The following is a 27,679-nucleotide window of genomic DNA, read 5'->3' as shown; positions in this document are numbered from 1 at the left end:
TCAGCTGTGATTGTTTCAAGTGGATTGCTCTCACACACTTCAATTTCATGCTAACAAAACTAATTTACCTGTCTGAGCCATAACCTAAGTGTTATATGTTATCTTCTGGGTCATGATAATGGGGAACTTAACCCTATCACTCTCTCATATAATTGTTCAAGTATTTGCGCCGCGATTTACCAGTACTGACATGAAATGTGATAAATTTATTCCTCCAAATAATGTCCAGCATGATTGAAATGAGCTATGGTAAATTTTTAATCATGTGGAATAGAATTCCATTACAATGTATTGGTGGAAATATTTCATGAATACATTAAATTTTATGATCTGTTTTCAAAAACGCTGCCCACAAAAGAATACCTACATTGACTTAACTCTTAAAATCTCTATTTAGCTGTAACTTTTATTTTTATTCCAACTAAATGCTGTACAGAAACATTTACCTTTTACCCACAATGCAACCTCAGAAACAATACACAGGTAATGCCAATGTGTGTCTCTCTGTGCTCTCCTCACTTCTTCATGTCTTTCTTTAGGGGAAGACAATACTCTTGCTGCATAGGAATTTTACCTCTCCGTTGAATCCAGGCTAGTATACAATAACATCCATTATTATACATCTACCATCGAGGACAATAGAATTTAGCGTGCGCTAAAAAGGCCGTACGGAACGCCCGTTTCGTAACACGTACGGTTTCAAGGCGCCCCATCCCCTGCAGCTGTATCTATGCGTTCACTATTGAACGGTTTCAAGGGACTCATTGGCCGAGTGCCAGAACATGTCTCGCGCACGCTCTGTACGTACGTGTGTAGTGTCACTATCCAGAACTTGCAGAAGTGCGTCCGAGATAGCGCACACTTGCGCTCTAAATCGGAAGAAAAATTGTTAACATTGCACGAAAACGGCCACTACTCTGACAATTTGATGCCCCAGTCACGAATGTAAGATGTACAATAATAAGGTTATTATGAAAATACCGCAAAGGATGCACTCGGACATTGTCGCTGCACATCGCCCTCCGCTTCGCGTTGGGCGATACGCTGTGCCAATGTCCTCGTGCATCCTTTGTGGTATTTTCGTAATAACCACATATTACCATGAATTTACTACATATAAGATTTACCCAAGAAAATCTGCCCATCAAATTTAATTAGAGCTCTGACAGTCAGATCCAATTTCATTCACCAGGCTGCATGTCTTTATCAGTAATATACGATTTAACATCATACTGGTGAAGAAATACACATTTTTATGTAAAGTGAAGCAATTAACAATCTTTAAAAGTGAAACAATCAACAATATTTATTGTCTATTTCCCTGTACCGGTATATGCTTGCACTCAGTGGAGATATATAGTCTCTTCCTTCAGAGTTGCATGTATGTTTCTTGTGTGTAAATTTGTCAACTGTAACAGGTACGTGAGATACCCAAAGCTGGGTTTGGATGTAAAATTATTGTGTGGTGATCCATGTAGACTACCAGAAAAATACTTTCAAATCAGTGATCCAAATGGAAAAGATGGTAACCATTACAAAATGAATTGAAGTTCACGTTAATCTGTTCATAAATCTTCCTTTTAAAACTGGATGTTCTCTGTTGTTGTTTAGAGAAGTTTATTTCACACAATGTTGGGTGTGTACAAACAGTTAGAGGGTTGGATGGCAATAATTGACCTTATAATGTTACAGACTGAACTGTTCTCTAAAATCTTATAAAAATTTCTTTTACTTAGGCTAGTCACAGTTATTGAGGCACTAGGTGGCCAAATCTATTTCAGAATTGATGTTTCCAAGGTTCAAAGGAGCACCCCCCTCCACATTTTCGCTTGGATGTGCAAATTTAAGTGAAAAAAATAACTGGTGAAAAATTGGTGAAAATTCATTTTGAACCCGGTAATACCGTATAAGAGGCTAGTTCTACCATACTGCATACTAAAATATTTAGGTGTTTGTTCAGCAGTCTAAAATGTCTCCAGGGCCAGTACTGTAACTTTTATGATTTTTTTCACACTGTTTGTTTGATATGCCAATCCACAGTTCTTGTTCTACCGGTACTCCCCAAAGCATGTCAAAACGAAAGATACTATTTAGCTTTCAACGCCACGTCTACAAGTGTAGAATGCATTACTGTTGTTGACATTTGAATTCTAGTCCAGACCAGAATTCGCTTTTCAACAATAACACGTACTGCACCGTCTACACATAATATAGGCTGAGTCGACAAGCTGAATACTGAGTGTTGCAACATTTGGGAGTAGAACAAGAAACTGTAGTTGACATACTCATTAATGGATCTTTAAGGAAGGAAATGAAAATATTTAAAATTTTGTTGAGGGTCGTTTTCTTCTTGATGTAAATATCTGTCAAGTACCAGATGACATGGTTTTCCATAAGGTTAATGGGACTTGAAGAAAATAGTGTAGACAATCAACATAAGTGTAACGTCTCAGGATAATTGATAATACTGTAATAGGGACCTATTCTTACAAGAAGCCACAGTACTTACTGTAATTGTCCCAATTGAGAGTCTGAGTGACAGCCAATTATCATAGGAAGCTCCTCATAATTTCTCAGTGTCTCATTAAAGGATGAAGTTACCATGGTGATGAAAGGAAGCTGCCAATCTAGCATCATAGTCTGATGATAAAACCATCAGTGTAGGAAACTTCAGTGATTACAAGCATTTCAGGTGTTACTAACATCTACTTCAGTTGAGTATACTGCCAATCAATTCTATCTCACATGAAAATTTCAAAACACCACAATCAGAAAGTTAGAAGGTTGTTGCATTCATTTGGATCTTTCATACTGACTTTTTTAAAGATTGAACGTATGCATTAAATCAAGAAGTTAACTCAATATTCAAACTGATTTAACATCGTGACCATTTCATCTCCGAGTAATCTTATACCGTACCTGTATTTGTTCATGCATTTATGTTTTTCTCTACTGTGCAATTTCCCCATTAATCAGAGTATCAACCCTATTGAATGGTAAAAGGAGTGATAATGTACCAAATTCTAATATTGCATAGATAGTGATCAGGATTTAAGCTCATTTCAAGGATGAAAACGCTGCAATAGATCTCTGCAGGACAATAATAGCTATATAGCACTCACTGAATTGCCATCCCTAAGGTATGTATCTTTAAGATAAAGGTTTTCTTGTACTGGTACTTTCCTGATAGAGACATTCAATAACTCCTTTTTAAAGTCAAGAATAAAAATTTGCCACCACTTGGCTTATTTTTGAATTTAATAGAGAAGCAAATTATCTGAAACTTTGGTTTCTGAAATTCAAAATGACGGGTAGATCCTCAATTTAAACTAATGAAGAAAATTGGGAATTCGTGACTTGCTTGAAAATAGAACAGGAAACAGTCAAATCCTCAAGCTTACGCTATCAAAGATTGATGAGATTTTGAGAGATATCCCTGAGGAACATGCTCCCTTAGTCAGTTGTAGCTGTTCACGTAATGACTATCCAAACTTATCAGCAGAATGATTATCTGCTGCCAGAACTAGCTACTTTCCTCAGATAACTTGAAGAGTGGTCAATAACAGTCAGCCATATACTAATTTTGGAAAAGTTCTGCAGGACAGGTATAACAGTAAGTTTAAGTGGTCTGCTTTAACTTGCAATGAAACCAAAAAGACTACTTTCGGTGCATATCTCAGTGGAGTTGGAGATTTCACTTTTAATTTCCATGATAACAGGGTACATCTGTTTTCAAAGTACATAAGACAATATGATACAGTCACTAGATCTGTAACTATGTTACCTGCCTGATCTCCTTCTCAATCAACCACCATCAACCATTTGGACAATCTGACCACAGTGCAATCACAATGACTCTGTTTAGTTTATTGTTAGGACTCATGCAGGTATATTTACAGCTAATTTATTACTGTTACTGGGCAGGAGGCATGCAACAATCAGTGTGAGTCTCTCAATGCAGCCTCTGAATTTAATAACTTGTTTATTCCACCAAGGTCCTGCAACCCAGTCAAACTGTTCTCTTGGACAAAGCCATATTAACAGTGAATATGTTGACATCTCACCTTCTAGGTAATCTGTGATGATTTTCTCGACCTCTCATGCAGTTGTGTAATATTTTGTGTCGGATGAAAGGTAGAGTAACAAATTTTGTCTTTGCTAGGCAGCCTAGAGCAAAGAAATGACTAGTAGAAAATTATGCCTTCCAGTCATATTTCACAATGCGCCACATTTGAGAAAACTATGTTACTGCCTCAAGATGTATGGTAATCTTGTTACCGTATATTGTCTATACTGCTGTCTGGGATGTGCCTATAGAAATTATGTTTGATATTATCAAGATTGATTTGTACAGTGGACTAGAAAGAGGTTGGATTAGTTTTTAGTTGAAATGAAGATTCAACAGGCAGTACTGATGTATCTGTTGTGTTTTGTTGAAAAACAGCCGCATTTTCTCAAATCACTAAATGAAATTTTCGGTCAGCAACCAATCAAGCAATTATCATGAAATTATTGTACCAATATTGGACACTGTTGCCTTGGGTACACAATTGTCATCAACAGCATGTCGTCACCGTAGCTTCTCATGTGTGCCATATTTAATGACTACCTAATCTGCCCATCCTAGACATTAGCAGACATAAATGGATATGTGATTGCAGAGGAACCCAATCTGTTAGCTTTTGTCATCTCTCCAAAGTTGTGTAAAATTTGTGATTGCAATTCGTTGGTATATTTTGACAAGTGATAAGCAAGGACATGTATAATAACATGTGTTCCAAAATTGTAAAAATAGAAATATTTTTTGTAAGAATTTTTCATCCAATATAGTTATGTACACACCGTGTGTCATCTAAGCATCACTGATTTTGTAATTTCCCTTGAGTTGCCAGCATGAATAAATCATGAAGTTGGCAATTGATAAGTCAAGAAAGGACAATTTAAGTTTTCCAACAGGGACTTCCATAAATAGAGAAAATCTTCTGTGGAAGCACTACATTCCATGTTCAGTAAGCAAATCCATAGCTACACTAGTTCCTTGTCGAACTGAGTTACAGGTAACTGGTTTCCTATTCCATCTGGCAAAACAATTAATAATCCGAGTCCCTAGGTTGGCTTCAACTTTTTGGTCAATAGATGTGGAAATATTGCAGGGAAATAATGAGTGACAGCATATCTAACTATGACTTGATTTAATTGCAACACTTGCAAATTTGCCGACTTTGGACCAATCGTCCTTTTGGGTGTGTTTGGGACACCTAGTACTACCTCTTACTGTTAGAGGCTAGTGGATGAAAGTCTCATGGATGTGTTAAAGTTTCATCATGAATGGATATTATTGGACAAATTTTAAAGTCACATTATTCTGAAGGAGATGATTGCATCATGCATTACTTGTCTATTCCATCACGTACTGGTGTTTGCCATACTTGATTACTTCTGTAAGAGTCACGTATTTCATTGATCGCATGATTTCAAGCATTAAACTCCCTGTCAAGTTATAATTAATAATTTGAAGGCAGCTGCTTGTAAAATAATTGATCGATGAATTCTTGGTTTCTTGGTGAAATTAAAATATTTCAAATGCTGGTAACAAAAAACAAGGTTGCATGTGCCACGAATTGTAAGCTTCTGTGGTCTAAATTGTGATGATATCATCAGCAGTGTGTTTCTAGTCCCTTTGGAACTTATGGTTTCATGGTTAAAGAAAATAATATACCCTGTATATTACACATGCTCAATAAAATACAATCTATGTACCAGTGCATTTCATCGGTGCACTCTCTGTATCAATACTAATTTAATGTTCCTTTGAATTTGGGTCTTACATGAAATCCCTGGTGTCAAAGATGAGTGCAAATTCAAGTACAGCAAAAGCGTAATGATCATGCCAAGTTCCAGCTGGCACATCAGTGTTTGCTTTGTAATATGCAAAGCTGTCAAGCTTTAAGTTAGTATGTGCCTCGAAAGTGAAAGGCTGTTGCTTAAACTTACCTCAATGAAACTTTCAACCATTCTCATACTAAATCGAGAATAAAAATCGGGGGTTTATACTGCGCAAAATTTAGTACTCGAGAAATAAATTACCTAATATTTACCACTACTTGATATTCAAAATGGCTACCATATCCCTCTGTTAACTTTATGGGAAGAAATTATTTATTTTATTTTTGAAAAGCTAAGATTGTGAAAGTTTTTTTAATCTGAGAGCTTTAAATGAACACTCACAAGTGGTAAATCAGAAAAGAATTGTAGAATTTTGAGAGTCCAAATATCTGTCTCCGAAGCACATTTTACCTTAAGATGGAGCATCTGTAATCCCTACAGCTGAGAGGTGAACCAGTTGGGCAGACTAGGCATCTGGGCAGGATGATTGCATGGGGAAAGTGATGCTGAATTTCACTATATCAGGCAACAATACTATGTGCATGATACCATCTCGTTAAAAGGCTGGCAATGCCACAATGCAGACACAAGTGCATTTTTATTTGATATCTATATATTTGTATCATTTAGATATCTAGTAACTTTAAAAGTAAAAATACATATTTTTATAGTCACTTTCAGTATATCCCTGGAACAAATATAATTACTGGTTGCAGTAAATGGATTGATAAACTCACCTCTAGAGAGGGGAAATTAATTGTTTTGACTCTCATAGACTATCCAGTTGGATACACACTGCTTGGTATATGTAGATGAAAAAAATACGATAAAAAAACTTTGCTTTTCCTATAGGTCAACATGATGCAAATTAGTTATTTAGCTACTCAGAAAATCAACAGAGGAAATAAACTGAGAGCCAAATTATGGTAATGTATTTGCATTGAATGACACAATGCACTTGATTATGAGTTTAGAAGGAACCTTGCTTTGCAGCATAACCAGAGTACATCTAATGCAGTGTGCGTAGGATTATACCTCGGCTGACGTATTGTGTCTGGAGGTAATGTGTAGCATTATATGCATAGTCAACAAAAGTAATAAGTACCTAATACCAGACAGAAATCAAGAATTTTTCCTTTATTCATGCAGAACTTTTGTTTGACAAGAAAAAAACAGCTCCTGTATTATTCCAATAATATATAATTTTCCTCATTGCACAATCAGTGGCTCTATTCTCCTTTTCTCAATATACAGTCATGGTAGTTAATAAATCACTGACAAAGTATTTTCATTGACAATTTAATGGAAGGGAAAGATAATGATTCATATCGGAATAAAAGTGTGCTCCCTTCCTGTTGTTTCACGACAAAATCCGATATCTCTGTGGATCATTAAACTCCGTTCATTAGCTTCAAATCCCCAAACTCTGTAATGTTCAGTTGAAATTGACTTCGAACTTTTAAATTAACTTTCGGATGTTTATTTCAAAACAATATGCCCAGCGATATATTTTGTGAATAATTAATGACTGTTCAGTGGTCTGGATCGCGATAAAAGAAATGAACACATTGAAATGTGTTATTAATCTAGCTACCAAATCATTAATGTATTGAGAGTCGTTTCAATTGGTCAAGTTGATGGAGACTTGCCAGTATTTAACATTTATTCCGCAGCTTTAAACAAGTGCACTTTGCAATATGAAATATCACTCCACTGGGAGAGAAATTTGGCCGTAAATACAGCAGAATAGGATCAACATGGGAATGTGACTGATATATGTATGGTATGATTAGTGCCATATTAATGCCTACGGTAACTGCTGCAATATCATTGATATGCATGTTGATAGCCTCACATAATGTACCATTAACACTACCTGTACATCTACAAGAAACTGACAGCATAACAATGCTTGAGGTCATTTCATATATCAGGACCAGGTAAAAAAACCAGCAGAAATTAGCGAATCATATTATAAAGGGATAGATTAAAAAAACTTGAAGTGGTTTCACTTTACCTGCAATTTACAATGGGATCATATTTAATAGTAATAATCAATGAAGAATTTTAAAACAAATTTTATTCCTTACAAACTTTGCATGGAAATGCAAGTGATTTTTTCCGCAGTTTTTACCTTTTTTGCACTTCTACAGGGTTAATAACTATCCTGTTACACATCTATGCTGGTACAATTGTGCACAAATCGTATGAAATTGAAAGAGATTTTCGATCATACTTACATCCTTCAACTAAGGCATGGCAAAACTGGAATTATCTGTCAAACTATTTGAAACACAACTTAATGCTTTTATTTGTAACTGTCCGGTGGACGCATGTGTGTTGATACTTTTCATATGGAGGAAAATATGTTCCCATTGATGAACTATACTACCAATATTTTATCATGTAAAGAAAATTCTGACAGTCTCTTTTCATGTCAACTGTACAGCTTGTATCTCAGAATAACATTATCAACATGACTTAATTTAAAGCTGTAAGCATATTCAGGGCTGTTTGCTAATGTCATCACTCCATGGCTGGAGGCATCAGACTAAATGAAGTGACAATTGATGTACACTTAGCTGACTGAAATGGAATGATTCTGTCAATGTGAGTAATTTGGTCCTGACCACACTAAATGGCATTAAACTATACATAATTTCGATGTGCATTTTCACTGCGCATTTAAAATTAGATGTTAAGGGGTATAAAAAACTAAATTTTGCTCAAAATTTGTATATCTGTCATTATTTAGTATATAGTGCAATGGTTATTTTGAATGCCACACCCTGTTTGATTACTGGAACTTGCTAGTCAAGAGCATTTGCAACATATATTTTGGTACCGGTAGTTGTACCAAAACATTTCTCTCTTTAATTTTTACTTTCCCCTATCTCTGACAGTATGTCTTAGACTGGTACGTAGGACAAGCAATTTACGTATGACTATAAATCTTTCACTTATTCATCACTTCATGTAACATTTTCGACTGTTGATGTCTTTGCTGTGTGAATAGATGCCATGCGTTGTTGGTTTGAATCCAATGGAGAAGTGACTGAATTCACCATGGAGAAATCAGGATTACTTCCATACTTGCATGTGCATGTATTTGTCATAGATTACATCATGAGACACTGCTCTGGAACATATCACTCCCGTTATACTGAACTAACCATGCCAATCTGCTTCTCGGAGGAATTGCATAATGCTCACGTTGACAATCTGGTATAATGTCATATAGCATTAAAGAAAGTAGGGCATTCTGTAGATCACACATGAATCATTTAACAGTAGTATAAGTGTGGAGAAAGGAATGACTCTGCATCAATATTATGACATACCTTTGAGAGAGAAAGAGAGAAAAAGTCTTAGCTGTGACAGTGTTAAAATCACAATTTGACATTTTTTACAAAAAATTGAGTCATTTGAGGTAATGCAGGTTTTTAAAAAATGTGGATTAGACAATGTAAATAAGTGACAAAATTAAGTCACACCATAGAGTACATGTGGGGGAAGTTCAATACCATATATGTCCCAGTTTTTTCTATTGTTAATACTTCATGGATTAGGTCTGCCTAAAAGTTATTAATTTGACGAAAGGTTTTTCATATAATTGAAAATGCAATTTAAGAAGTGCAAGCCATCCTTGCCCTCATTAAAATAGTGTGCCACAAAAGGAAGTATATTATCAATGTTTTTCTATTGTTTCCAAATACCGTATATCAGACTTATTCCCAGTAGAATGGCTTCCCATGAAAAATAATAGTTAAATTTGAAAAGTGGCTAATCTTTTGCACCATACGTAATATAATTTGAAAATTGATTATTTTAGTGGTGCTATGTGTCTTTTTCAATAGTACATATGATGTTCCTTTGCAAATGTCAAAAGAAAATATTGAAGAAAAAAAGGAAGTGATTTTGAAGAATTTATGCACCAAACTTGAACAGAATAGTCATGCTTCATTTAATAGATTGGTTATATTTGGATACCGGTACTGTATGATGTTATGTAAATGCTTATAAGTCTGTTCAAATACATGACGTGTGAACTGGCAAACCTGGGTGGCAAACACACGCACAAAATCAGGATCTGAAAGTGTACTCAAACAGAAATTAACATAGCTTGATCTGTGTTTTCATTGCACATGAATCAGAACAAGAGAAATTTACTGAATATTTACAAACTTTAACCAATAGTGTTCCAATGTTGCCGTCCATGCAGGGTTAGGCACACCTTTTGTGAACCCCGTCCCTGGTTGTCTACTGATGATAATTTGCCACCTGCTTCAAAAAGATTGTGAACACCCACAGTAATTGAAATGGCCCCATCTCAAGCATTTTAAGTGTTGCTTGTCCCTGTGGCTAATCTCATTTCCTTGCTTAATTACTGACAATTTCACAGTTCCTTGATAAATTACCTCTACTGTTCTGAACAGCGTGTTCTCAAAGGAAAGGAAGAGTGAGTGAAAGTACATTTTTCCTTCTATTTTTTTCATATTTCATTTTTGAAGTGAAAAGCAGCTCTCAATTCATGTTGAATATTTCATCAAAAACTGATAAAATACAGGAACTCAAGGAAATATATAATAAATTTGATATACTTGGTATACAGCAGAATGTACCGGTATGCTGCAGTCAAATCATGTAAGAAAACAACAGTTTTTTCGCAAAGGTGTTTTATATCCTTAAAGATGTAAATGTTACCGCTTTGTAATTTAAAAATGTAAATTTTAAAGATTTGAAGTGCATCCAATACACTACTGGCATGGAAATGAATGCTGTAATTCAATAGTAATCTACTCAAAAAGCTTACGCTATTACTAGCACCATTTCTACTGATTAGAGTAACTTGATAAGGGCAACATTGTTCATAATTGATCAGATGATGTGCCAGAGAATGAATATTTCAATACTGACCATAGCATTGTGAAAAATCAACAGTATACCCATCACCAATCCCTGAAGAAGAAGTGTGTGTTTTACTTTAAAAATGCATGATTCCTGACCAGGAACAGTAGCATATGTTCCCTATCTATCAGAGATACTACCGGTAGTCTTGTCCACCAGACCACAATCCAACACAATGTACATGACATGTGCAGCAAGCAATGAAGCCACGAGAAGTGAGCAACTGCAGTTATGGGGAGGTCTAGCTTGAAACACCTGAAGAGCAATAAGTATTGGAAATTACTGTTAATGTGCTGTTGAATTTAAAGATTGTCCCAATTAGACTGCCTATTGCAATTAACTATAAAATTATCCATTTTCAGTGAAATCACTAGTATTCCTCACCATGTGCTATTTTTTTGTCACAGCATTGGAATTGTTCTCGAATGCATTAGCAGAGTGCTTGAGAGCAAAAATACTTTGAGGTCTTGGCTACTTAAACTTTCAATTTTACCTGATAACACTGTTCTTATTGATGTAAATGACTCTCAAAGTACTAGTCAAGTTTTTATTTTATTTTAATGACTGTGGCTTTGCATGTAATAATCGATAGGGCTTATCTTCTTTGATTAGATAGTGAATTCAAGCATCCAATCAGACGGTGTATAAATCTTACCTTCCAAACTTGGTTACATGTAACTAATCCCCACAATCTATGCTGTGACTGTTCCCTCTAGCATGCTTAACCCTTTAAGTTTATGGTAATGCAAAATGTGACTTTGGAAACAAGATGTTGATTTTCTTGTCATCCAAATTGCAACTAACCCAGCTAGTATCTCATGGTGATACACTATTGAAATGAAAATCTTCATTTTTGGTAGATCCCTGATCTACCGGTACTTTGTCTTTTTTTAATATCTGCATCACAGAACCGTACGGAAGCATCTCTGAGGACACTCACAATCACATCATAGGTGTGCTGGCCATGTTGATAGGACTATCACTACAGCTTGCAAACATGTAAACATGTTATCATGCATTCCAAAGTAATACCATTACCTAATAGTATACAATTGTTTTTCCTTCAGCTTGTTCTAATTTATGACAGCAGTAATGTGTCATTACCAATCATACTATATTTGAGAATGGATTTCCCCCGCTATAAACAGCTTTGTTCCGTGTTTAATGATGAAATTTATTATCGTTGTGACATATAGAGGGCATGTGCTCATTCTTTTCAAGAAAACGGCGTAGCATATGAAACATTTTCTTGTTCTATTGTCAGATGGCAATTCATCAGTACAGCTATCATTAATAATGCTCAGAATAAGATTTTAACTGAAGCAATCTGGTATAATAATAATAGTCTGTGGCAGTATGTTTCAGTTACTGTTCCCGATAAATAGTTGATCAATAATATATGATTATTGGACCAGTTTTATGAAATAGAAAGAAAAAGAAATATATTTTTAAATAATCATCAATGAACAGAAATCTTATAAAAATGGTTTAAGTTACAGTGTACCTCAGGGACAGATATTGGTCACCAAGGCTCGTTTTGTGAAAATGGAAAATTTTATTCCCCCAGGAGTAAACACAGGGATGGCGGCCATTTTGAATTTCAAACAGCAGTAAATGTTGTATAATTTGTTTCTCTAGTGCCAAAGTTTGGAAAGTGACCTCTGATCTTTATTTTTGATTGTGGAAGGGAATGGTTGAAAGTTTGCTTGAGGAAAGTTTTAGCAAAAGTTTAAATCTTTCACTTTCGAGGCATAAACTACCTCATACAGAAAGTGATCGTCAATCACACATTTCCCAATGAAGCAATGAGGTGCAAAGTGCACACAATCTTTGAGTCTCAAAATCTTCATCCTTTGACAGTGAGTCAATACCCTGTCTATACCAAAGTTCTGCAAGTCTATCAACTGTACCATGATGGCTTATCATAAGTATGATTTGAATTTACTCTGTAAGTTTATGAACAAACTATATTAAGAAACTTAAGAATTAACTGTATTCTTTTGTTTTGGTAATGAGTTACAAGCAGAAGTGTATATCTTTGAGAAAATGTTATGATTTGCGCAAACTTCTCTAGAAGCCGTAAGCAACAATACAGTATTATAATGAGTGTAGAAACTAAAGTTATCACTTCTTAAGGAAAAGACCTTTCTGTGAAATGTACAGAAAGTTTTACCATTTTGGTTTAAAGTTTGTTACTTCAGTAGACTGTTCAAAAGTACAACAGTAAGTACTGGTGCATGTACAGATGGTGAACATCCTGAATAATATTGAAAAGCAAATCTGTGGGGGCGTTAATGCTACCCACGGACTGTGTGGACAATGTGAATGACAACGACTGGTGTCCTTGTTTCAAAAAGGCAAAAGAAACACATGTCACTGAAAATCACATACTGAATATAGCTGGTGGATATATCTATTATTAATGTACTCTCTGACAACGGAGAATCCAAGTCAGTGCTTCAGGGAAGGAATAGTTTCTTGTTCGTTAGTCATATTTGATGAATAGATTCAGGCAAGTGGTCACCCAGCTCAAGAAAACAGGAAGCATATTCATGCATTTATAATCAACAGCATAATATGCAGAACTTAGCCCAAATAAAAAAAATTATGTGTTTCTCGTAACATGCCTCTGAAAATTAGGGTAAATAGGTCGCAGGGATTTTCTATATTTTTCTGTGTGTTGGCTGAGATCAGTAAAGTATGATAAAATTTAGATTATTCACTCAAAATATTTTTAAAATGTGAAAATGTTTAGGGTAGGCCGATCAGGTCATTGGAAACACACTTATATTTTATATGGCCTCAGCAGCCATAACCCTATCCGTGTCTATATGTGTGCCTTTGATTTTTAAAAATTATTGATTTATTAAATAACCAACTGCACCAAAACTGCCGATGATAGATCATCCAACTGGGCTTTTCACTGTTACAGTTTCTTCCATATATTGTGTTGTCTTTATGAAAAATAGCTAGAAACAGCATTAGTGAATTCAGTGTGGAAACTTTCATTCCATTTATTTAATTATCTTACCAAGAAGGAAGCTAAATTAAATATGATTAATCAACAGTTATCACGGTAACCTTTCTGTTACATAATCATAGAGCAAAAGGAAATTTCCAGCTCGTGTTAGGTGTATGGGGCGGAATACATTACCATCCATTAGCTGCAGGCTTGCTCTATCACTTCACAAATATGAATTTATTCATAGATAATAAAGAGGAATGGCAGTTTTTACAATCCATGTGTTTAAAAGATTTGATTAAACACGTCAGTATGTGTCAATTTACATTTATTCCTAAACTGTTTGCCAATGCAGACATTACTGTAAGATGTGAGTTTTGACACCAACACGGAAAATGTTCTTAAAATTATAAGGCTTTCTTGTTTCATAGCTGTTTGTGAAAAGTGAAGTCTTGTGCTCAGAATGACAACATGAGGTGTACTGCATGACACTGAACATGACAATAATTTATGGATAAATATAAATCACTTTTCAGATGGCATTACTTCAAGTTGCAGTGTATTTTGGCAATGCTGTATGCCAACCCAATTTTTCCAATAATACATGTGAGAAAATCTACCCGGCTACACATTTTGTGTCCATAAGCTTTGACATTCTATCATTATAGTGACACGTATTTCACAAATCAAATGTCAAACTTGCTGTCTAGTTTACACAGTAATGTTTACAATACATACATTTGAAGTGAAATTGCTATTTTTTCACTTGCATGAGAATAGACCAGCTGACCATAGTCTCCCTTTCCCAAATATTACAGTATCAGAATGAATGATGGATGTGCATTGGGTGCTGCAATGAGTATAAAGTGTAAAGTGTGGGTAGGTGATGATACCACAGTGATGAAAATAACATCTAAGGTTCCATTTCAGATTTTACAAGCAGGTATAATATCCAGCACCAACTGACATTCATCTGGAGCAAAAGACTTAGCTACTGGACACAATGTAAAATATCAATCAAGCCTTGCCTAATTAAAATGGTACCATAGTTGCATTGAGCAATAATCCGAAGTATTGTCTATTTATTGTGTTTAAGCAATTAATGATCATACCAGAAGACAATTCTTAATTGATAGCTTAAGAGATCATAATTACATGTACTGGTCAAGTTAATTCAACAAAATTAGGGATCGTTAATATCTCACCATGAAGTAAAACAGACAGTCAAATAATTCAGTCTTTTTCATATCTCCATAAATACATTTACATCCAGTGGGCAAGAATCAGTGTTCACTGACAAAGTGTTTCACAAACAAGTGAACCACATTTGATTCTTTGACCTGTAAATTCCAATCAAGATCCTGAGAGAAAGAGAAACTGATCTCAGAGCCCCCAAGCAGAGTGTTTAAACCCAGTACTGTACAGCTAAATGGATCCAACATTACTCATAATCCTGTTTTGTCAATGATTTAACTCAATTTGTAAAATTTACCCAGGTCTGATTTTTAGTGTGATGTTGAAGGATGGTTGTGACACAATGTAATTACAGTTTTATAAGTAAATGTTGAAGAGTTTATTTGTTTGTTCACATGCATTGGTCACCCTTTATCTGACCCTAAATGTCTTTCTAACTCAACAGTTTCATAATCAGAGTTGTTTAATTAATGGATAATCAAATTATCAGAGGTACCACCAACTTAATTGAAAGTGATCACATGACATTACAGACTAACATCATCAGTATCTCATCATTTCCTTTAACCCTTTGAGTGCTGTATTTTCCCCGCCAAAATTTTAGTGCAACATTTTACCATTTTAATGAACTTTTCTGTCAGTTTTCTGATAACTTTGGACCAAATGAACACAATATTTTATCAGCCAAAGTTTTTTATCAAAATTTTGGCAAAAATCTGACAAAATTGACTGAGGTATATATTTTTATTAGGGCGATAAAAATTGACTTCGGTGCCCAAAGGGTTAAGTACATTTACAAGCGGCCAGTTGGTTATACCAGCTATTACGTAGAATTCTCCAAAAATCCTATAAATCTACAGAGTTTGAAAAGATGGTTGCTCTGCTATACTTTTCTGGTGAGAAATGCAATCAGGGAACTGAATTCAGGCTGTGGTATCCAACATCTATTTTTTGAAGACAATATTAGGAATCCGACTTCAACTTGTGAAAGGTATTTAAAAGTATTGTGTACAGTGCATGTTGTCATAGTGGTGGAGTGGAAAAAAAGAAAACCCCCTACTAGCAGCAGAATTAAATGAGGTTCATACAATAAGGTACTATTTTTAGCGCTGCTGTAGTGTAGAATGAGAAAATTTTGATTCTCTATGAAAGTTTCCCTGAGTTGGGCCTCACCTATATCCTCAGTGTTCTCATGTCTGTGCATATGCTATCAGCTAAATAGACAATTACGGTTTAAATGAATATATTTATCAAGATAGATATCTCAGAGATAATCTTTGAACAGGGACAGCCATTGAACATGCAGTGCCTGTACAGTACATTGTTTCACTATTCTGAATGCAAAAAATCATCATAATAGAATATCAAAACACATTCATTAGGATGCATTGCAGTAATGCTTTGATTGATGAGATATGTAAAAAGTACCTGGTACATAATGGCAGGAGTATTACAGTAAATTGCAGGCTGTAATGCCCACTTCACTGAACACCATAAAAATATGAATAGAAAACACAATAATTCACTTACTTTTGTATAGCACAAAGATTGAGAAGCCACGGTTTTCTTCCACTTGTTCATGTCCTAAATTTTTATATGATATTGTTTTGCTTTCTGATGTTTTAATGGATGACGAACCTGATCCATATAGTATACTGATAGTATGTACCATTGATGGATAAACAGTTGGTGCAGAATTAATTTACTTGGGTTAGGTCACGACAGAATTTTACCCTGAGAAAATGTAACCATTGAAAAGTTCAAAGAGTCACGTAACATGTTTCATGTTGGCATCAGGTATTCAGGGAGTGCATAATGCATATGGAACTTCATGAACTTCATGAAAGAGTGTGTGGGCAGGACTGGATGCTTATCCGGCTCAGATTGCAGTCATTCACGTCACTGATGTTGACCTTTGGATAAATTTCATCTTCAATAGTCATGATCCTGTAATGCCAAATGTTAGCAGTTTGTATGTTCCAGTATTTCACCATTCTTATCACCAGAAAACACACACTCTGTTAACACTTGATATTGACACTGAGGTGATCAGCACAGGGGGTGCTCCTACGCAACACCTAGAGTCACTTTCGGCCCTTCTGTAAGGCTTAAATACTTAACTGTGTTGCCACCTGTTCAGAATATAACAGTCAGCCCACATAGATAATAGATAAAACAACTGCAAAAGCTTTTGTCCTTCAAGCTATTCAGGAATCACACAAGTAAAGTACCTGGCACTTTGTGTCATGCACACTGTGCGGAGGTTGATTTCAAGTGGGATAAAAAAACATCTAATTCAAAAAAATTGTCTCAGACTGATACCATTTTAAATCCTTGCCATCTGTCACACTTATTAGACTTTCTACTAAAGCTTTCCTCATGATTTTTGATCAGTTGTACCCTGAACAGTAACTACAAAAAGATGATATTTTTCTCAGGGCATAGAAGTGTGGGTTTTGTAGACTTGATTAGTATTCAGATGTGAAAAATATTAGATCACATTGTAATGAATCATGCTCAATGAGAATTAAGTAATAAAACACTTCTGTGAATATTAATGATTGGTAATATGTGAAATGGAAAATTGAACCGCAGTTTACATAATAGGTATTTTGTCTTGCCGCTGTTTTATTTGCAAAGAATTCTCTTAATGCCATTCTGCGTGTTCAAGATTAGCAGTATTGTTATTTCAACGTTCACAATGTGCATGAACATCAACTGAATATATTACAGAGTGAATTTCTTGTTCTCTAGTACATGTAGGCATGACAGATGGTACCACTGAGGGCAGTAATTGCAATTTTACAGTTCAATTTTTCTTAATTCTCTCTATCACAACTCTAGAGGGCATGATCTCGTAAAACTCAATCCTCTTCACCTCCAGAGAATGTGTGCATTCTATTCTGACACTTGTAAGGTCAACCTTTGTATTATGTTTATGTCATTAAATCTAGGATTTAAAATGTAGGTGCAATACCTGGCATATACCCATGCTGGTTCTGAAACTGCACACTCTAATATTATTTTGTACTGCACAAACATTGACAAACTAGTTTTATACATTACCACAAAATATGTGCTCTGTTTTTACAATACTACGTAACACTATCTGTCAGTCTTTTGTTACATAACAATAAACTTTCATTGCAAAAAGTTTAAACATATGTCCTCAATAACATTGTAATTTTTGCAAAACTGCAGTTTTGTTATCTGTTTCATGACTCGAGTTCTTGATGTTTTAATTACTGCATTTGTGTGTGTAAAGTGCATTGTTATGATTGAAATGTGAATTGTAGTCCAGACTAGAATTAACCCATCAACATTGATGATTCAGTGTACACATGTACAGACTGAGCTGACATGCTAAATACTGATCATCTGATCATGCTTTGGGGAGTAGAACAAGAAACTGTTGTTGACTTATAACACAAAGTACTGAAAAAAATGACCAAAAGTTAACCAGCTATTGGCTTTTTAAAAGTTATGCTGACATCAAAAGGACAGTATGCTGGGTCTAGTAAGGTAGTATGCGCCTTGAAAATTAGACTTAAAATTTTGCTCAGACTTTCCTAAATGAAACTTTCAACCATTCTCTTACCAAATCAACAATAAAAATTTGAGGTCATCTTGCAAAGTTTGGAACTAGTAAAACAAATTACCCAACATTTTGTGATATTTTAAATTCAAAATGGCTGCTATCCCTGTGTTAACTCGATGGGGGAAATTAAATTTTGGATTTTGAAAAACTAAGATGGTGAAAATCTTTCTTTCTCCAAGAGCTTTATAATGAGCCCCCACGAATGGTAGATTAGAAGAGAATTGTTGAATTTTCAGAGTCCGAATATCTGCTCCCTAGGTGCATTCTACCTTAACCCTTTCACCACCATGGTTTGTCCCAAATTCATTGTTTTCTATGGTAAAGTTGGACCAGTATACAGGGAACTGGGGTGACAGGGTTAAACACGCACAAAAATTTACCAGTTACATTTACATGTAATTATGATGAAGTTTATGTTATTTTCTTTTTTCAGATCAATTAATGGCTGAAGTTGCTCAAACACTAACAGACTTTGAAACGTCAGCCAGGGCCGGTCGTCGCAATGCACTTCCGGACATCCTTGACGTACCAGCCAATGAGGGTAAGGAACTCACACTGAAAATTGCAGCACTGTCAATAGGTAAGGCACTGTTTATATTTATGAAATAACAGTGCTGCAATGTTTGTGATATACATTTACTTTTGTCATCAGTGTGACAGTTTTGGGACAGGGTAGTGAATTTCACCCAAGCCGTTTCATAAATGACGAGCACTACGAAATCTTATAATCATACCTCTCGAAACTTTATTGTTTTTATCCTCAAACTGTTAACACCGACAGAAGTGACATTTAGGGGGGTCAAAGTTGCCAAATTTTTTACCCATGTTGAGTGCGTAGTAATCGGACTGCTATCGCAGTAATCAGACATCGTATTTGGAATATGATTATAGTGGCTAAATACTGATATTTTGAAACTTCGAACCCCGATTTTCAATTTTGATGTGTTTAGAAAACTATATGGAAATATTTCGTGATAATTAGTTACGTTTAATCCAAGGACGATGCGACAATATTTCAACGTGTATAGCGCTTAGATATCGGACATGGGCTGTCTCTGTGTGTTGCGTTCGACACCTTGTATCGTACGGTGTGGCTAACTTTACAAAGTTGGTAGCGCCCGAAATAGCTTCTACCGAGAAAAAAAATATATCCAAAATGGGACAGCAGCCTAACCTGACTTAATATGCAGTAGCATGACTAGTAAAACGCTTACAATACAGAGGGAAGTGAGTACAATGAACAGCATGTCATTAAATGTCCGAAAACTGAGGTCGTCCGAAAACTGTCACACTGAGTGTATTGTACATTTCCACAGCTTGTGGTGAGAAAAATGTGAATGTTTGCACAAAAATATCAAAGTTACAGTAGTATGGAAATGAACAATAACCAATCTATATCATTAATAATTCAATAAGAGACAAACAACACACAAATACCGTATCTGAGAGTGACTGCATCTTACTACTCATTATTTTTGGAGAATTTTCAGTTTTTTTATTGAGGTACACATAATGTATGCAGAGTTGGTTGCCATGCTTGGTAGACATTGAAAAAGGGTATCAAGTAATTTATGACATACAAGTGAAAATATAAGCAGCTATTGAGGACGTGTGCTTTGATTGGGAGGTTGACACAGCTGATCTGATTATTTCATCCACAGATGATGCAAGGAAATCCGATTCTGCCTGTGCAAGTCCTAATGAGGAAGAAGCGGGCGCTGCGGAGAACAAAGACTCAGATAAAAAACAGAATACCGACTCAGGATCATAGCACACAGCAAATGCTATTCTCTGAAAATATCAGATTTTAACTTTATGATTTTAACTGTAATGATTGCTAACCCAGAGTCATGGCGAAAAGCAGTTTGTGAGTTTTGGTCAGAAGACTGTACGTGTGATCTTCAAGCAAACTAAGGAGTCTGTGCTAGCTGCAATGAACTAAGGAGTCTTTCTGCTCTACCAAAGTATGGAAATACTTGGAGTCAAACAGAGTATCTGTATGCATGCGTGATGATCACATCAGACAAGCAACTATGAACCAGGGATTTGTTTCTTGGAGAATCTAGAGTCATGTTTCTTCCACACAGCTAAAATATACACTTCAAACCAAAAGTAATTGTGATTGGCTCAAATACCATACATTTTCAATTTGTATTTTTGTCATCATTATAATTACAGATACAATGAAAGGCAGAACTTTGAATGAAATTTATTTTAAATGTTTTCAAGTTACATATTGTGTTCTCAGTTTCAATTTTCCAAAGAACAATGCTTTCCTCACTCAACTATTGCAATCTTCATCAAAGAATATAAGTCACACATCAAAATTGGAAGTTTATATGACTCTAACGCTTTTTGGTCTACAAGTTGTTAGGACCCATTTTTAAGGTCTTAGAGTAAAAAAAATTTTAATTGCCTTTTTGTGAAAATCAAAAGTTGTATGTTTCCCCTTTGACTTAATCCAGGGATGGTTGCCATTTTGAATTTTAATTGTCTGTAAACATAGGCAATTTGTTTCTCAAGTACTGAATTTTGCATGGTGACCCCGGCTTTTTATCCTTGATTGTCTTATTCAAAGTTCTCCCACATTACACACTTCTGTTTTAGAATCAAAAAGCACAAGGTCAGAGAAACATACACTCTCCATTCTCTAGACACACTCAAGGTTAAGTGTTCAATCTTTGTCATAGCAAGAAGAAGAAAGGCATTTCTGTTGAGTGTCCACAACTCGGAGTGCCTCTGTTTACAATTTCAAAGTCATATGTTGTATATTTCACATACATACACCCTTTTTCAGGAGTATAGTTCTGCACATCTTTTTGAATAAAATGAGTTAGATATTAAAAGAATATTGATTTCAAACTTGTTGAAGACAAAGGCACAAAGTCTTGATTTTTATTAAAATTGTGGTTTTTTGCAAAGTAGTCGCCATACAAGTGATTGCCATCATAATTACAGACAAATGTCACACATATTCCGGATAGGTTAAAAAGTAGTTCCAGGTTTCATCAATCTACCCCTTTCTTTGTAAATTTTGAATATGATCATGTGAAACCATCCTTAAAATGAGGCACTTTTTGTACGTACCAGACTTCCATGATTGACAATATTCTTGATTGAAATACTGCATTTGAAAACGAATCGTAATTCATCTCTTTCCTCAATTGAGACAAAAAACAAAAAAAAGTTGTTTTCTACATACCCAGTGATTGATGTTGAAGTTTTATACATTTGCAATAGATGGGGAAAAAATGCCAGATTTCAATATTTCTCTTGTGCAATTGTCTTGATGCATTACAAAGTGTTTGTATTGTGTGGTTTTACAGCAATGGAAAAGGTATTAGGTAGTGAATTTCAATGCTGTATTTAAATTTGCATTTGAGTTGCAAATTTTCATCAAAATGTTTAGTGCTCAGAATCGTTGAGCAGTCCATGCTGAGAGAGATAATATGGAATGAATTTTTAATACTGTCGCAAATGCTAGGACTCATGGAGATTTGTATGCACTTGTTATAAAAAAAAATTTGGCTGGAGACCAGCTCTCGATACAGCGCCCTCTTGCAGATTGATGATATAATCTGGTGTTTTCAGAAGTACCAGTCTATGCGTACTTTACATTATCTTTCTGCTTTCTCCTTCATTTATGTCATGGCCCGTGAAGTGTTACATATTTGTTTCTTCTCAGATGTACATATGAATTTGAATTTGTATCTTGAGACAGACCAAATGAGGTAATATACAGTACGTCTGTATGTCTATCTCATTTCCACTGAGTTCATTTTTGTCAAAAATGACTGTGCCATGTTACGTTGTTGTCAATTAACGCTTCATCATTGCATGGGAAACTATCCTTGTAATGAAGTGTTCATGGAGTCCACAAAAATTGTCAATATCATATATAGTTTATTCAAGGATGAAATATCTTTTGCAAATCAGTTCAGGTTCTTGTTGTTAGTAATCTGAATTCTGTCAGATTACAAGGTATTGTCACAAATACCCACTTACTCAGATGCCAATAGGTGTTATTAAATGCAAAATATATATGTAAGATCAGAGGTGTTATGCTTCTTAAGGTAGATAGTGATGACTTTCCTGAAAGTTAAACAATTTCTGTAGGCTTAACTAAACACTTTTATTTTGCATGTTTGATGTTGTACATACTGGTACGGTAGGTTTACAGTTGGATTACTGTCTGGTTTGTTGTAACTTCGATGTTGAAGCTACTGTCTTGTTAGGTGGTATGACAGCTACTTTGGCTGCAAAAGCAAATAATTTTAACCGCCAATGGGACAGCTGTCCATAGATAAGAAATGAGGCCAAATATCACAATATTTTTTTTATTATTTTTAACCTTCTTGTAACCGTGTAATGAAGAAATCCAAATTGAACGCTATACTGACCATCATCCACTGACTTCCATGCTGTCATTTGTACTTCAAATATCGCACAAAATTTTTTTCACTCTTCTGTATAAGATAAAATCAAAATTTTAAAAGTAGAAAGCTACAAAACAACAAAAAAGGAGGAGTTTTCTTTGTTTCTACTTTTAATGAGCAACCCATTGATTGATAGTGAAATTACAGTGACAAAAATGATTGCTTTAAAAACTGGAGTGAAGACCTTGCGTTTGAGAATGTTTTGTTCATTGCTTTCCTTTATAACACAGCACGTCAAATGCAGTGCATTTATTTTAAGTCTTTCTGATGTCACATTGTTTTTCAGAAAAACCACTGGCATTGTGCATGTGCACATGGCATAATCTTTTAATTCTTAGTGGATGGTATATCATCCAAACATCTTGATGAATAATTGTCCGAAAACATTGAAACATGAATAATTTTGAAGAGGTAGAATAAGCTAATAAATACAATGATGTAAAAAGTCAGAAATGACCAACAGTCACAGGAATGCAGAAAATTTTGGTTAAAGGTGGCAAAAATAAAAGTACAGGCAGTTACAAGTAGTGTATGTGCACATTAAGTTTGTGCAAAATGTCCTGATTTTTTTACTAAAAGTAAATTTTCATAAACGGCAAATTTTTGCTGACGTCCGGTTGTTTGTGCCAGCTGCCGGCTATTTTCTACTTCCCTGCAGTCAGACAGAAAAGATGGAAAGTTTTCCTTGTACATGAACATGGAACCTACAACCCTGATTGCTGAACTAGGAATTGCACCAGTACATTAGTCAAGCTTCATTAAGAAGATTTTGTGAGCTCACTTGAAAGCAAGCAATTTTACATAATAAGAATGATCTTTTTGTATAGTCTGCGAAATATCAAAATGATTCCTATTGTGAACTTGATCGAGTAGATTTCTTCCCATGTAAGGTGAAAATGAGTACAGTTTAGGTGGAATTGTCGAGTCTCTGCTTTCTCCCCAATTATCGTTTTTTTTTCATTTGCAATCCAAATCACAAAAAGTTTACCTAAGCTTTGTGCCATCAGCCATTTTGAACCAAAGTTTGGTTCAACAGCATTACTTGATGGCCAAAAACTGAGAAGTGTTTGTAATATTCTGCACATTCCATTTGCATCTAACACACTTTACAAGTTTTATTCCCCACCAAGCAAAGCTTCCCTGAACATGGTTGAATACTGCCCTCACAGTCTGGTAAGCAGGCAAGCGGCTATTATTAATCACTTGTTTACATCAAAGTAATCAAAAGATGGCCAAGACCAAGAATGCAAAAGAAATGAAAACAAGATAACTTTTCATAACTGTTACTGTTCTTACAGGTACAATAGCCTCATTTTGGTTCGTGCAAGAGATGTGAATAAAAAAAATAAGTTCTGACCCGCAACTTTTATAGTTCACTTTAGTCTGTATATTTTGGTGATATTGTATAGGGCTGGTACTGTTAACAACATGCTAAATATAAAACATAGATGTATTTGATTTCTGGAATTTTATTGCCAGAAATATTTCATAAATTATCCAATGATGGAAAGCATTTCTTTTGTTTTTTGAATAAAGAGCACACATTTTGTATAAAAATTTTTGAAATGTGGCGTTATTTTTTTCAGTCATTGCACTAATTATCCGACAATTATATACTGTCTGCCCTGCCCCCTTGATTGGTAGGAAAACTATATTAATTATGATCTACCGGTATAGTGTTCCTGCAAGTATCTGTACTTGGTTGTGATGCACAAAGGAACAATCTGTGCTGCCGTTGGTTTGTTTATGTTAAGTAGAAGGCTACAAAGTTGTAATGCCTGCACAATATAGCTGCTTAAAAGAAAATAAAGTTCAACATATACTCAGTTCAAGATACATGTAAGCTTACTCGTTCACATCGGAACCCTAAGGAAGGACACTATGAATGAAAATGACAACAATGAAAAAATACTACAAAGCCTAACAAATTAAGATAAATCACACTTGAAATTCTCCTCACATTTACAAGTCCATTGGTGAAAACCAGGACTTGAAATACCAGTATGCACACAGCACTATGCATGTCCATATTAACTTGAGAAAATTAATGAATGGGATAAGGTAGGGCAATTAACAGATATGGGATTTCTTCAGAATACTATACAGAGACAGCGAGGGTAAAGTAATAGGCAAACACCCAACACAATAAGGCTTGTATAATGAAAGAAGTTTAATATATGACATTTTATTGATCGTATTCATAACTACTAAATAAATAATGCCTGCAGTACCCTGTGGGTGAAGCTAGCTTACCAGACCCAGCTGCACTCTGTGTATGTCGAGAATAATATAGCATGTATTCTGATCTTAACCAGAAACTGTTCAATCATGTCGTAAATTTGGTCATTTTAGCCGGCAAAATTTAGTTTTACATGTAATATGTTTATTTTAAATCAGAGTAACTCATCGTCGTACACCACGCCCTCTTCGGCGAGTCTTATCACCCAACGCCGAAAAGGTCAGCGGAGCGGAAATTATTGCTCTGGCTCGCGAGAATGGAGTAACTTGACTGAAGAACTATGAAATCTGAAAGAAGGTTTAACGTGTAGAGGGTGAAGAAACATGAAGCCACAATCAACTGGATGAAGAACTCTTATGATACCCAATACTCTGTAAGGATACCTAAGCCTCAAAGTAGTATTACCCTACATTTCATGGGCCATACTCTGAGAGTCAGAAAAAAACACCATCCATAGGATGATGGAGAGGGTGACTTGGATTATCTTTTTTTGATAAACTGCTGGTGGAACACTGTCATTGTACAGGTACTGAGAAGCTGATGCATACTGATGTAAAACCTGACGAGCACAACTTGCACATGTTGGCTAAGAAATCTATTTCGACTCCTTGACAGTGATTTATGATTTCTGACTTTCACTGCTTTTTACCCTGCAATATTTTAATCAATTTAACTATTAAATTTTTTTCTTATATTGACTTTTTAAACTGTATTTTAGTCAGTCTAGCTTTTGGTTGACAATAAAACGTACATGTGTTGTCAGCTCTTTTGAAGAATTAAATAAACCGATAAAAAATTTTGCATTTTCGAGGCGCATGCAACGTTAAATAAGGTTCGGCATTACCTTTGTTCGCAGGGGAATTGATATAAATATGGTTACTTTTGTTATGCCGAAAAATATGATTTTACTACATCTTCGATAAGCATAACACATTTGGTATCATCTCTAATACAAGTCAATCGTTCGTACATTCTGATGGTTAGTGCATGTAGGGAAAACATTACACGGGGTGAAGTATTTCAGCAATAATGTTACCCCTCCCGGCCCACACTGGACGAAAGCAAACTTTATTCGACACAATGTACGGGGCTATAGGCGTAGCCTCGTACATTCGCCTCGTACATTATGGAGTGCAAAGTTTGCTTGAGTCCATTATGGGCCGGGAGGGTTACATGATTGCTATTATTTTAGTTTTTCAACGCAAGTGTATTTGTAGATGTAGAAAATACCATGAGCGACAATGCTGGATAATTGGATACATTATTAGTAATAATCTGGGGGATGACGTCACAAAATTCACTGGTATTGACAAAGCTGTAATATTGGACAGCATAATGGGTTAGTTTGACGTATTGCGTGAAAGATAATTCCGTATTTCATGGGTACAATACTTTTTTGTTGATTGCTGTATCATACATTTGGTTTGCATTACATAGTCAGTTAAAATGTGTGTTTTTTCATATCTGCTCATGAAGCCTATCACATACTGATGACCGAGTCCATTGCTTGGAGGAATGTCCTTTTTAAGAAATAGGTCTTTGATGTCAAGAAAAAAGGTATATTTTCAAGAATGTGTCTGAAAACATTCAAATGCCTGACACATGACCTTTCATAATGAGGCAATATTACCATACTGTTTATACAAAATACAATATTGTTTTCTCCCCGTTTCTCATAGAAACGATTCTTTTCCAATCGAAACGACGACATCTGTGTATGAAACACTGCTATTGGTTTCCAGGTGTTAGAAAACAAATTTAGAAAGTATTCGTTCTAAATCCGTAAGTACACGTTTCTAAATCCGCAAGTACACGTTTCTAAATCCGCAAGTACACCAACAAAAGTCCGTTAAACGGGAGAGAATATAAACAGATGTAGCACATATACTTTGTACATTTGTCTTGTACGACCAAGCGTACTATACTTATACTCATCATTGTCGCAGTTATCCACTATACTGGTTTTTATTTACTGACCCTCCATTAAATTTAACAATTCGGAGGAAAAACCTACCAGCACATCTAGAACATTTAACAACTGCTGTAGCTATAGTTTCGGAGCGGTATAATAGAAAGCGCTAGCGACGTTAACTTCTACCAATACAAAGAAAAATGTTTACCGTCGACGCATGCCCAAAAATTCTTAATAACGCAACAATTATTTGTTAACTTTACAACTCATTGATATCGACGTTAACATCAATACATTCAGAACAGTGTGGGAGACACGTGAAAAATAACCATCAGATATTGGGACAGGTCACTTTGGAAAATTGCCAGCACCGTACCGGTCGTGTAGAAATTGTATTGATTTTGTCTTGCATCTCCCGAAAACCCGGAACAAGTATCTCTGATCACAATAAAGAAAAAATGGGCAGTGATGAACAGTAACTGTAGGACTAACCTGCACGGCAAACTTTAATAATAATAATTAATATAAGTATTATATAGAAATA

At 35.3% G+C, this 27,679-nt stretch overlaps 1 protein-coding gene across 11 annotated transcripts in view; it reads left to right on the top strand.

The window, feature by feature from the left end:
• Positions 1 to 24,541, top strand: part of LOC139116045 (cAMP-dependent protein kinase inhibitor beta-like) — a 126,546-nt gene extending 102,005 nt beyond the window's left edge. For 7 of the 11 annotated variants that reach the window (XM_070678545.1, XM_070678544.1, XM_070678548.1 and 4 more), the window contains 2 exons: positions 18,982 to 19,128; positions 20,210 to 24,541. In XM_070678545.1, the coding sequence (XP_070534646.1) occupies positions 18,990 to 19,128; positions 20,210 to 20,319 (249 nt within the window). In that variant the 5' untranslated portion in view covers positions 18,982 to 18,989 and the 3' untranslated portion in view covers positions 20,320 to 24,541. The remainder of the gene's footprint in view (positions 1 to 18,981; positions 19,129 to 20,209) is intronic. The other 4 variants (XR_011548224.1, XR_011548223.1, XR_011548225.1 and 1 more) reach the window with 1 other exon arrangement.
• The last annotated feature ends 3,138 nt before the right edge of the window (positions 24,542 to 27,679 follow it).

This window comes from Ptychodera flava, chromosome 17, assembly GCF_041260155.1.
Source record: "Ptychodera flava strain L36383 chromosome 17, AS_Pfla_20210202, whole genome shotgun sequence".
Taxonomy (NCBI): Eukaryota; Metazoa; Hemichordata; class Enteropneusta; family Ptychoderidae; genus Ptychodera; species Ptychodera flava.
This window is presented reverse-complemented; position numbering and strand designations above follow the sequence as displayed.